The sequence below is a fragment of the Mangifera indica genome, chromosome 1 (assembly GCF_011075055.1).
Source record: "Mangifera indica cultivar Alphonso chromosome 1, CATAS_Mindica_2.1, whole genome shotgun sequence".
NCBI classification, from domain to species: domain Eukaryota; kingdom Viridiplantae; phylum Streptophyta; class Magnoliopsida; order Sapindales; family Anacardiaceae; genus Mangifera; species Mangifera indica.
This window is the reverse complement of record NC_058137.1, coordinates 26,848,321-26,860,897: the sequence shown is the minus strand read 5'-3', so window position 1 is coordinate 26,860,897 and position 12,577 is coordinate 26,848,321. Positions and strand designations below refer to the sequence as shown.

At 32.6% G+C, this 12,577-nt stretch overlaps 1 protein-coding gene across 1 annotated transcript; it reads left to right on the top strand.

The window, feature by feature from the left end:
- The first annotated feature begins 8,692 nt into the window (after window positions 1-8,692).
- On the top strand, window positions 8,693-11,075 carry LOC123208434 (indole-3-acetic acid-amido synthetase GH3.6). Its single transcript, XM_044625964.1, has 3 exons — window positions 8,693-9,118; window positions 9,209-10,137; window positions 10,230-11,075. The coding sequence occupies exons 1-3, from the start codon at window positions 8,808-8,810 to the stop codon at window positions 10,859-10,861; spliced, it is 1,872 nt and encodes a 623-aa protein (XP_044481899.1). The 5' UTR covers window positions 8,693-8,807; the 3' UTR covers window positions 10,862-11,075.
- The last annotated feature ends 1,502 nt before the right edge of the window (window positions 11,076-12,577 follow it).

The window sequence follows — 12,577 nt, the reverse complement described above, 5'->3', positions numbered from 1 at the left end:
TAATGTCATCCCATTTAGTTCAAAAAAGAGTGGAGCAAAGTAAAATAGATAAATGTGCCCCCTCCTACAACTGAAAGCCTTGGCTACTGATACAACAACTGAGCGCAATGATAGTCTAAAAGAGAAAAACTTTTAAAATTAAAAAATGCATATTTTTTTATCTAGGGTAATTGTGGTGAAGAAGAGAGTGTTGGCACCTTGAAGGACCCACTGGCTACCCTAACTGGGGACACGAAAAGATGGGCTGAAAGGTTTTACCTAAGCAAATTGATCACTTGGATTGGACATAAACTCAAGAGGGTCTAATCTGAATCACAATTTGCTGTTTTAAACCAACAATTAATCAAAAAGAGGAATCTTAAACAAGTGCTTAACGATGGAGAATTGTTGCTTTGGAATCATAAAAACACTACAAGCTGCTGCTGCTACTATTAAAAGTTATCTTCATTATCTTTTCATTCTTTTCTTTAGAAAGATTAATGTTTATCTTCTCCTACATGGTAAAGCATAATCAAAATGTTTCTGCCTCAACACAAAAATTGTAACATATCACTCACTCTTCCAATCTCAGCCCTAAAAAGTGAGCCGACAAACTCATTTTCTTGCTATAACCATGTGATTTGTGGGCATATCTAGTGCACCCATTTGCCTTTTTTTTTTGTTTTTTTAATTTTCCTCTTCAAATGCTTCTTCTTTTTTTTTTTTTTTAAATTTGTTATCCATATAAGCACCAATCATGATTTTGTTAAATGTCCATTTTTCCCAATTTGGAAAATATTCCTTATTAAGGTGTTTCTGTGTAGGCCATGTAGCCATTCATCAGTGCTACTATACTTTTATATGTGTGTGTGTATATACATACATACATATATATATATATATATATATATATATATATATATATATATATATATATTCTTCATAATAATTAAGCTATATAATATTTTTATATCATGATTACAATCGAAGCCTCACACTTAACTAGAATTTCTTTTTGTAATGATTCTGTAAAAAGCTAATATTATTTTTTAATATCTTTGTCACCAGTTCTCACCACCAGTTTCTATGGACTACAGAAGAATGCCGATTCCATCTAGATAGCTTTAGCTCTTTAGATTCTGTGTCTCATATGTTTTCCTTTTAATTTAAAAGAAAGATTTGATTTCAGCTTTTTGATTACTTTTCTTTCTTCAATTCAACACAAGCACAGTCTTCTCCACAGTAAACTTGAATATAATATATAATTCTGTAATGCATGGCATATTCAACTTCTAGTCAACCACACTTTGCCATTCTCCTGTTAGCTTCATGAATATCTCAATAGTTGTTTTTTCAAACAAGCATATATACCCTCTTCTCTTTTTGTTATATTTTGTCGATTATTCATAATATCATTTAGTTTTTAATATACAAATTGTAAGACAGTTGGACATAGACAACAATGATTCTAAAATTCTTGGATGAATATTGAAATTGACTTACTGTCGAGAAAGGAACAGTTTTGCATAAATTTTGGGTCACTTTACCGACAAAAATGGAGGCACAGTAAGTGGATAAGCTGCAGCAGAGAGCCCCATGATGAACAAGAATTAATAAAGCATGCATATATCCATTAAAACATAAAAAACGCACCAATTCCTCATTCGGGTAAAACTTATTTTCACTGAAAGTGAAAGAAATAAAGTTATAAAGTCACAATGGATCCATGAGAGTGCATGAAATTTGATTGAGCTTTCGAGTGAAAAGAGAAGTAAAGCATAGTGTAGCTTTTGCGGTGGTGGGTTTTTTTTTTCTGGTAGTCTTGTTGGAGAGAAATTATTTTTAACCTTTTCGCAGTTTTAGCTTACAAGGTTTATCTATATTCAGGTTGAAAAAGCATGAAAATGGAGAACACAGGGGCATCTATATTGTCCAGAATGATAAACCTAATCTAGCTAATTTCATTTAACTTTCTCTCTCTACATTTGAGAATATTGTAAGGACATGTCCGGAATTTGGTACATCCCAAAGTGCCAACATTTTGTATTGTTTAGCATGTCAGGTCTGTTTCTACCAATTTATGATGGTGATTATAATCCTTCATAATGCTATCCATGTTGGCCATTTATGTGTCGGCAAGATGAACCTTTCTTGTACAATTTCATGAAAGGCATGTTAGAAGCAAGAGAGTGAGTATCTAAATGAGTCTTAAAAAGAAAAGAGGTTAACAAATCTAGTGAAGTATTAAAATTTATAAGAAAAAGTATTAAATTTATACTTTTATCATATTTATAAAATTCTCTAAGGTCGAATAATTATTTCTCACCCTATACACATTGAAACAACAATTTAATAATAATAGGGTTAATATCACTTATACCACAAATAATACAATTATATTATATTTTTATATTACTTTATATTTTTTCGCCCCAATTTTTTTCTTGTTCTTTCTCATTTCTTAGCCGCCAGATGACACCCAGGGAAAAGCCAAAGGATTTGGAAGAGATAGCTTCCAGGCGTGAGATGTGACGTGTGGGTTGGAGGGGTTGCGCATACAATATTTTTAAGGCTTCATCATCAATAACACCATTTTCTTTCTAATCATTTCTTGATGAATATATTGCCTTTCAATTTTAGCAATAACAACAAGAAATTGACCTCCACATTGCTCATTATGTAAGTCAAGTTTTATCTATCATTCCACTTCATTTTTTCGTATTGAAGAGACCATTGTTCTGAATTTTTTCTAATGAACTTCAGGTGGAGAAATTGAGATTGAAGCTTGAAGAACAGAGAAATGGGCAATTGAGAATATACTATTTTCCATTCAAGAAGCAATTATGAAGAAATTAAGAGAAAAGATGAAGAGATTCAAAGAATGCTCAATTGGGGTTCTTCAAGAATGAGTGAAATTCTTGCATGATGAGAATCAAATTTGGAGGGATTTGGCACAGAGCAATGAGGCCACGACAAACTCATTGCGTCATCAAATATCGTTGCTGAATTAATTTTACATGGAGATAATGACGATTTATTATGAATCAATTTTTTTTGCTTTTCAGATTTCATCAGGTCAATCTCCACATTCCAAGTGGAGATGAGACTAATTTGTACAGATGCAAAGCTTGCTCAATCGGGTTGTAGTTTAATTTTGGGATGGTTGGTGACGATGCAAGAATCATGACAATTAGAAACATTTTATAATTATTTAGTTTTACTAAAATAAAGATCTTTTTGTATTTTATTAATTTTATTAAAAAATAAATTTTATTTTAAACTTTAACAAATAAATGAGAAAATAAAATTTTCAAACTTAAACGATGAAAAAAATATTAAAAGAACTATTTAAAATATATCCTAATATTATTTTTAATTGTTACTTCCTTGAAATTATCAAATATTTATAGATGGAATTATTAATATGAATATAAGTTTTTTTTCAACTTTTTGTAAAAGATAAATACCCTATTTTTAGTGGTTTTAGGCTCGATCATGATATGAAATATATGAGATTATTGATAGATGTAATAGATAGAATTGGACATAAAGATTATAAGGATTTTGCCATGAAACATCTTACACTCCATGAAAATTTGACACATTTCTTTCTACTTTCACCACATGTTTCAATCCATTCATCATTTTGTTACTTGAATGTGTGCCTTTCCCTCCTTTTCACCTGATAAAAAGCCCACTCTTGACTCTCCCTCCATGCCAATAATTCATCAGCACAGGGCACTAAGGCTGATTGACGATACTGCCAATTTGATAAAAAGCTAAGAGGGTCTTCTTCTTGTTCTTCTTCACCGAGAAATTCGAGTTTGGAAAATTGCACGTCAACATTCTGATGTAATGTTGAATTTTGATGAACATCATATGGTACATCTAATGCACCATAAAATTCCTCCTCCTTTCACTACTTCTAATTGAGTTGAGTTCATCATTACATGAATTGGAAGATCAACTTTTTATTTTTAATGTTTTTGTGGGCAATATCATTTTAACTATATGAAAAGATGAGAAAAATTGAACAACTTAAACTATTAACACAACCTCCAAAGCCCTTTTGAAGTGTCAAACTTAATAAAGGCAACTTCACCTTTAACCTAGAGTACTATAATTAATCAACAGTTTTGCATGTGATTTCCAGGCAATTAACATGGAGTTATGCCCACGTTCTTTATATTAAAATCATGCTTAATTATAATTAATTAACTCATCCAAATGTTCACATTAAGACATGCAGGATCCTACCTCAACGATGCAGACTGACAGTACCTTCATATAAAATTTTCTTCAATGGCATTATCTCCCATGATATACATATATATATATAACCAAATGAAAAAACAAATAATAAACAGATTTGGGACCACATTATATAAGGATTTACAGTGGTAATCATGTATTGGGAGGATTTAATTAAGTATAAATATAATTAAGATGTTGTGGGCTGGAGCTAGGGCATAAAGTATGAGCCGCTCGTGGAAGAAGATCTTAGATTATCTCTCTGAAATTATCAGGATCCAAATTAAACACCAATGTGAACTCAAAATTCTCAAATAACTTTTATTTATTTTTATATATATGCATAAATTAAATTAGAAATTTATAATACATATATTTCACGTGCCTGTGTTTGTGTAATATTATGGCTTACGTTGATAATTGTATGCATGAAAGGGTTCTTATTGACCCTACATTCATCATTTTGCTCTTATATTAACAACTCTATAACATTTTAAAATCTTCTTAAGGCCACCTTATACAGGTACATTGACCTGCCTTTAACATATAATTTAATAATCTAATTCAAAAGTATGATTAATTAATTATTTAATAATATCAAGTTAAATGTTATTATGGGTAGTGACTTTAATCCTTGCCAGTTATATTTTGCATATTTTTATAATGGATTGAGGTAGTAGCGGATCCAAGGAGGGGCAATGAGTTAGGAGACTCTTGTAGTTATCCATTTTATATTTGAAAAATTATTAATTTAATATATTAAAAATATCAAAATAACACTCCAAATTTTACAATAACTTTTCTTTGATTTCTTTTCTTTTTTTAATGGACTTCTATAATTTTATTTTTGTTCAATTTTAACCATCTTATATTATATCTTTTAGTATGCCACTAGATTGAAATAGAATTAGGGTTTTGTAAAGTGTCTGTCTACTACAAATACAAATGCAATTCCTCGAGGCACCGAAATTGCTGGAAAACATAGAAAATTCTCAATTTTGGCTCTTTGCACCCTGGATTAATATTTTCTTGTCAAGCTAAGTCTTTATCTTGATCTTATTAACTCATTTTTTTAATCCAACCTGGGATAATTGGAGACTAAATACAAGATTAATAATTTTTTTTTTTCACATTTTCCATATTTCTCGAGATGTTAAAACTTAAATATAAATATTAAGAATTAAAAGTCAACGGTCAAAGATTTGCACTACTATGCCTGTCTCCATTAACATAACATTCCTTCCCCAAAAAAATTCACTACTCCAAGCACCATGCGCCCACTTGGGTGCGGTCCTACCTGCCTTGGTGCACCCGCCCGCTCTCAATCCCTAATCCCCACCAAGCAAGTAGGTCCCACTTATTTGGTTTAAAAAAATTTAAAAAAGGGAGTCGTAGGCTTCCTAGCCGTCGGATAATAATACGCGGTACGATGTATTTGACCGAGTCAAGAGGCTGGTGGGTAAGAACTAAGGAGAGACACATGAGCGTTTTCTTTCAGTGGGGTCTGTAAGAACGCGGAGACAAGTGGCGACAAGGGCGGGGCGTGTACACGTGGCGAAAGTGGAGACATACCTGGTTGAGGGCAATGTGATGTCGTGGTGATTAACAAGGGTGGTTACAAATTAAATTAAGCTTGAATACGTTTTTGGTTGATTTATACCTAATTCAATTCAAATTTAATTAAGTTTGTTAAGCAAAATTAAAGATATCTCATTTTCAATTCAAGTAAAAATGTTTTAACTTAATTTAGTTTGAATTTAATTTAAATTTATTATTTAAGTTTATAATTTATTGACAATATGATGTCATTCTATATAATAATAATAAAAAAATATCGATTTGTAGATAAATTGTAAACATAAGCCGTAAATTTGAATCACAAATTTGAGTTATGATTCAAATCAAACTCAAATTATGAATTTAAATTACGGATTTAAATTATAAATTTGAGCTAAATTGATTGAATATTTTTTAACTAGAGTTTGTTCAATTTAAAAAATGAATTGACTCTTTCAATTTAAATTCAATTCAAATTCAACATAAACAAATTTGAATCGAATCAGCTAGACCTAGTTGACTTTGATGATTAAGTCAACTTCATTCAGATCAAACCCTAACAATAATGCAACGTTGAGATGACTTTACCCAACAGCTTCTCTTGAATTGTGGGTTGAATGAAGTGAAAGGGAAGGAAAGATAAGGGAGGGTAATGTAATTTTCTTTGGAAGGATAGCGATATGGCAAGAAAAGCTTGCACATTTGAATAGTAAGTCAAAAACACTTTTGGAAAACGCTTGAAACCTAAAATAAATTAAGTCAGTCGATCCACGTCAACCAAAAAATCACCGAAAGTAGGCTATATATGATTCAAGATGTTTGAAATTGCTTTTGTTCTAAGTAGATTCATATGATAAATGGCATTGCTCCATTAACTTCTGACAAGGAAATTATCCATTTGAAATTAGTTCCCATTAACAATTTTAATACATTAAAAGAAATTAAGTAATATACGACATGACTATGCATGCGTTTTGACATTTTGGGCATTGCGTGTATTGCATAGAAATTGGCTTTTGACCTTAATGAACAAAACAAGATTGAAGATATGTTAGGTACCAAATGCAAGTACAAATTGGGTTCTTGGTGCATGTTCTTGAGTCTTTTTATTTTACACATGCTGCAACATTATTTTCAAAGTGATTTCTTGGAAAAGCAACATAGATGTTCCCACTTTTCATAAAGATTTTGTTATTTATTAGCATAAAATCAGTAAATTTACTAGGGTTTTTAATAGGGAATTGAACGTTTTTCAAGTTAGAAATTAAATCACTCAATGAAATCCTTTCACCCTAATCTAATTAGACCATATTTCTGGGAAGTCCCTATCCATCTATTTTCAACACAAAAGCTCAAGGAGATGAATGTCAATGATATAAACCCTAACTGGTGACAAGAAAAAGAGAGCACAAAAAGAAAGACATGGCCACATCCATGAATAAAAACTTCACTGTTGATTCAGCTAAAGTTCTCAGTGTGAAAGCAATATATACATGATGTATAAGTTTAACAAATTCAACAACCATACTTTGCATTACTCCTTAAAATCCCGCAGACACAAGTTTTGAAGAAAGTCTTTGATGTCAGCTCCTCATTGAAACCCCACTACTTTGAGTAGTAGTTTTTAATACAATTTATATATTGGTATTATTATCATTCCTCATTCATATAACTTGCATGAATTTCTTTTTCCAAATAATTCCTTCTTTATACGAAAGAAAATTTTCCCAACAAACGTTAGTGCAATTTTAGTTATGGGTCTATTTTTTCTTCCCTCTGCAGCCATTGTTAGGTTAACCATGTCCTCTTTATTCAACTCTTCAATCTTCCTTGGTTCACACATCTACCAAAGACCATCACTCCATTCAATTTTTTGTTTCCTCTTTTTTAACATTGATTTTCTTTATTTATATTATATTTATATATATACCTAAAATGTACATATATTTACCAAAATATTAATGAATTTGAAATAAATTAAAAGCATAAATATTTTATGCTCAAACCCTAATACATTTTTTAAAAAAAATATATATTAAAATTGGTGGTGATGGTGATTAATGGCGAAGGGTGCTCTTCATACGGCCGAGTTTTTTGGCGAGGAATGGGACGAGTTTACGAATCTATACGAAAATAACTACGTGAAGGCACTAAACTCCCATTAGTACACGTGTCAACCTATAAAGTTTGGCAGCCAGCTGGCTGATCCCACTTGGATATTTCAACAAGAAATCCTCTCCCCTTGTCTCCAATAATTTACCGTACACTTTCATGATATATTGACTGATATACCGCGATAAATTGTCAAACTTAACGCCGTTTTTTGCTAAACACCCGCAGTACATGCGCCCTTGCAACTTGTTAAATTACTGCGGGTGAATCGTAGACTGCCGGTCTTTACAGTCACACTTTTACCGGACATAGCCGGTCACATTTTTTTAAAATTTTTTTAAGGTAATTAGAATAATAATAGAGTGAAATGTCTAAATAAAAGATTATAGGTTCCAAATTTATTGATGATATATTAAAAATTAATTTTAATTTAATTAATACAATAATTAAAAAATCTATCTTTAGAATTAATTTTTTATTTGTTTGATAAATCAATTTAATTTAAAAAAAACAGCCTAACTTAAATAAAACTTTCTTTTTAAAAAAAAAAACACATTTTTAATGGACTTTACTTTTTAAGAAATCAATTAAAAAGAGATTTATTTGTAAAATGTAAAATGAAAAAAAAAAAAGGATATTTGAGAATAAGTGCATGATGTTTTCATGCTGAAGAGGTGTTCTAAAAGGAAAATCAAATGTGGAAATACGAAAATGCCCCCTAAATGAAATAAAATAGCGCTCTTCAATTTTCCCTCTATATATAGTAGCCCAATTCGCTTTCTTTTATCCCCACACCAAAACCAAACCAAAACAATCAATCAATCAAATCCTCTTTCTCAAGTGTTGAAACCACACACATTTCTCTAGTGTTCTTCTCCAAAGAGTCCCTTATTTATTCTAAACTCACCATGCCTGAGGCACCGAAGAACTCAGATTACAATCTTATAGAGAAGAACAACAAGAGTCTTGAGTTCATTGAAAATGTTACAGCAAACGCTGATGAGGTTCAGAAGAAGGTTCTTGGAGAGATCCTCTCTCGCAATGCTCACGTTGATTATTTGCAAAGGCATGGCCTTAATGGTCATACCGATAGAGACACTTTCAAGAAACTCATGCCTGTCATCACTTATGAAGATATCCAAAATGATATCAGTCGTATTGCCAATGGAGATACCTCTCCAATTCTCTGTTCTAAGCCCATTTCTGAGTTTTTGACAAGGTAAAGCTCAAAGTTTATTCATCTTTAACTTCAAAATTTTCTTCTTTTGGGAGTTTTGTTTATGGGTTTCTTTTTTAATGTTTTTTCTAGCTCTGGGACATCAGGAGGAGAGAGAAAGTTGATGCCAACAATTGAAGAAGAGCTAGATAGGAGGTCACTACTTTACAGCTTATTGATGCCTGTAATGAGCCAGTTTGTTCCTGGTTTGGACAAAGGCAAGGGAATGTATTTTCTGTTTATAAAATCTGAGGCCAAGACTCCTGGTGGCCTTGTGGCTCGCCCAGTTTTAACAAGCTACTACAAAAGCTCTCATTTCAAAAACAGGCCTTTTGACCCTTATACAAACTACACTAGCCCAAATGAAACCATTTTGTGCCCAGATTCTTACCAAAGTATGTACTCTCAAATGCTTTGTGGTCTTTGCCAGAACAAAGAAGTCCTTAGAGTTGGTGCTGTTTTTGCCTCTGGGTTTATTAGGGCAATCAGATTTCTTGAAAAACATTGGCCTCTTTTGGTTAATGACATTAGAACTGGCACCATTGACCGCCAGATCATTGACCCATCTGTCCGTGAAGCAGTCATGAAGATCCTTAAACCAGACCCAAAACTTGCTGATTTTATTGAAAATGAGTGTAGTAAGGTTTCCTGGCAAGGGATCATAACAAGGTTATGGCCCAACACTAAGTATGTGGATGTAATTGTGACTGGGACCATGTCACAGTATATCCCAACTCTTGATTACTATAGCAATAGTCTCCCTCTTGTTTGCACCATGTATGCCTCCTCCGAGTGCTATTTTGGTGTCAACATTAACCCTCTTTGTAAACCAAGTGAAGTTTCCTATACCCTTATCCCAACCATGGCCTATTTTGAGTTCTTGCCTGTTCATAGAAACAATGGTGTCACTAACTCTATTTCCATGCCCAAATCGCTCAATGAGAAGGAGCAACAAGACTTGGTGGATCTTGCTGATGTAAAGCTTGGCCAAGAATATGAGCTTGTAGTCACCACTTATGCGGGTAACTTAAAATTATTTCATGATCTACTCTCAAATATTTTTGCACTTTATTGTTACATGCTCATACTCAATTGTATAACTTCATTTTTTCAGGACTTTATCGCTATAGAGTTGGTGATGTGCTGAGAGTGGCCGGATTTAAGAACAAGGCACCACAATTCAACTTCATATGCAGGAAAAATGTGGTGCTGAGCATTGATTCAGATAAAACTGACGAGGTTGAGCTGCAAAATGCAATCAAGAATGCAGTGAACCACTTGATGCCATTTGATGCAACTCTTGCTGAGTACACAAGCTACGCAGACACCACAACAATCCCTGGTCATTATGTGTTATACTGGGAACTTACCCTCAATGGGACAACCCCAATTCCTCCCTCAGTCTTTGAGGATTGTTGCTTAACAATGGAAGAGTCACTCAACAGTGTTTACCGGCAGGGCCGTGTGTCAGATAAGTCAATTGGACCTCTTGAGATAAAGATTGTAGAGACAGGGACTTTTGATAAGCTTATGGACTATGCCATTAGCCTAGGCGCATCAATAAACCAGTACAAGACCCCCAGGTGTGTGAAATTTGCACCCATTGTTGAGCTTTTGAACTCAAAAGTTATCTCAAGCTACTTCAGTCCCAAATGTCCCAAGTGGGTTCCTGGTCACAAGCAATGGAACAACAACAACAAGGCAACTACAAGAATTGAAGAAATTAATGGAAAGGCTACTCTTTGAGTCTTTTAGTAGCTTTTCATGGAGGTTCACAAGAACTGTTTTTGTGATTATCTTAGGAAAATGTTAATCATCCTTTTTAGGTTAACCCCATGTCTTTATGTTTTTTCCCTTTTTTAACTGTTGTTAATGATGCATAGGGACTACCTCTGAATTAGTCTTGTACAAAAACAGTTCCTGTTTCAAGGAAAGCTTTTAAATTTCCATTTCTAATTAATTACCTCTTTCATTAGTCTCAACTGCCATAATCATCACATTTCATGGGAATTTGATCTTAATTCCAGCCAGGAATCCTGCCCACTTATATCAGTTTCATGACCTATTAACCAAAACGGCAAAAAAAAAAGCCACCGACTTGTGAACTCCTATCTTTATCTTTTTCTATTATTTTCACCAAAAAGCATACCAACTTTTTCATCTGTATAAGTTAAACCCACCCTAAATATAAAATCAAATTAACTTTCAACTCCTTTAACCCTCAAAAAAGTCTAAAGTAACCAACATTTGTCTCTCATGGATCTCACTTGGGCAACCAAACTTAATAGAAAACCAGATTAATTATTTAATAAAACCATGCCCTTTGATTTGCCTTATAAGAAATGCATGGTTGGCTGTTCTTGCAACAGATGAAAGCAGGTTACACATAGAGCAGAAGGCATAAAGAAAGATGGTTGATTTACTATTGTTAATGTGTAGAGTGAAGATGACGAAAATGGTGTTGGATTTGTAACGCATATATGCAAAAGCAAAACAGACATTGTTATTATTGTTGTAGGTGTGTGTGAATGTGTCAGTTGGACCCAATCTCTGTTTCAGCCATAAAAATTGGCGAGAATTCTTACAAAAATCAAGAACCCAGAAGACAAAAACTGTTGAAAGGCCGGAACAATTTTGTTGTGGAGTGGCAGGAGAGAAGAAGAATCAGAAAATGTTCCCTTTCTATGCCCTTGTCTCTAAAAACAAACAAAAACACTTTTGTTTTTTCAGAAAAGTACAGTTTTTTAGGGGGTTAATCAAACAATTAAGCCACTCTCCAGACACAATCGCAGAAAAAGAGAAACAATTTCCAGAGACGTTTTTCAGCTTTATTCATTTTTATAATTTTGATAAAACAACAGATGGGGATGGAGATAAGGCCTCTTTTTTTTTTTGTTTTTCTGTAGTGCTTCAGTTTCTTAACAGTTTTCTCTACTTCCATCAGTTGTTTGCTGTTTTTTTTCTCAGCTTTGTATTTGATTCAATTTTTTTAATCCAAGAACACATAATCATTGTACAGTTTAATATTGAAACTCATACATCTTACTTGGGTGCTTTCTCCATTGCATTTCAGATTCTTACCTTTACTTTACATATTCATTTCTGCTTTTTACTTACATCAAGTGTTAATTAGAGTAAGCAAGAAAAAAAAAACCATCTTTTTGAGTTAAAAAGAAGTTGAACTACTTTGTTTTGGAACACCATGGTAAAGTACCATTACAAGAAATTAAAGTTTAATTTTCACTTCATTCACTTAAAAAAAGTTGGATTGAATTAAAAAGCAAAAACAATTAAAAAAATTTAGTGGTGAGAAAATGATGGGTACTCATCATTTATGGTTTTCTCAAAATCTAAATTCAAATTTTAGCTTGTACCATAAGAAATGATAAACCAGTTGACCTAAAAAAAAAAAATTGAAGTAGTTTGAATGATTATTATTAACTCTTAACATCAAGGTGGATT

Excerpts from the sequence above, each read along its gene's own strand:
- LOC123208434 (XM_044625964.1), top strand. The coding sequence starts at position 8,808 with ATGCCTGAGGCACCGAAGAACTCAGATTACAATCTTATAGAGAAGAAC. Across the intron at positions 9,119-9,208 it reads ATTTCTGAGTTTTTGACAAG|CTCTGGGACATCAGGAGGAG; the intron begins GTAAAGCTCAAA and ends TGTTTTTTCTAG. Across the intron at positions 10,138-10,229 it reads TGTAGTCACCACTTATGCGG|GACTTTATCGCTATAGAGTT; the intron begins GTAACTTAAAAT and ends TCATTTTTTCAG.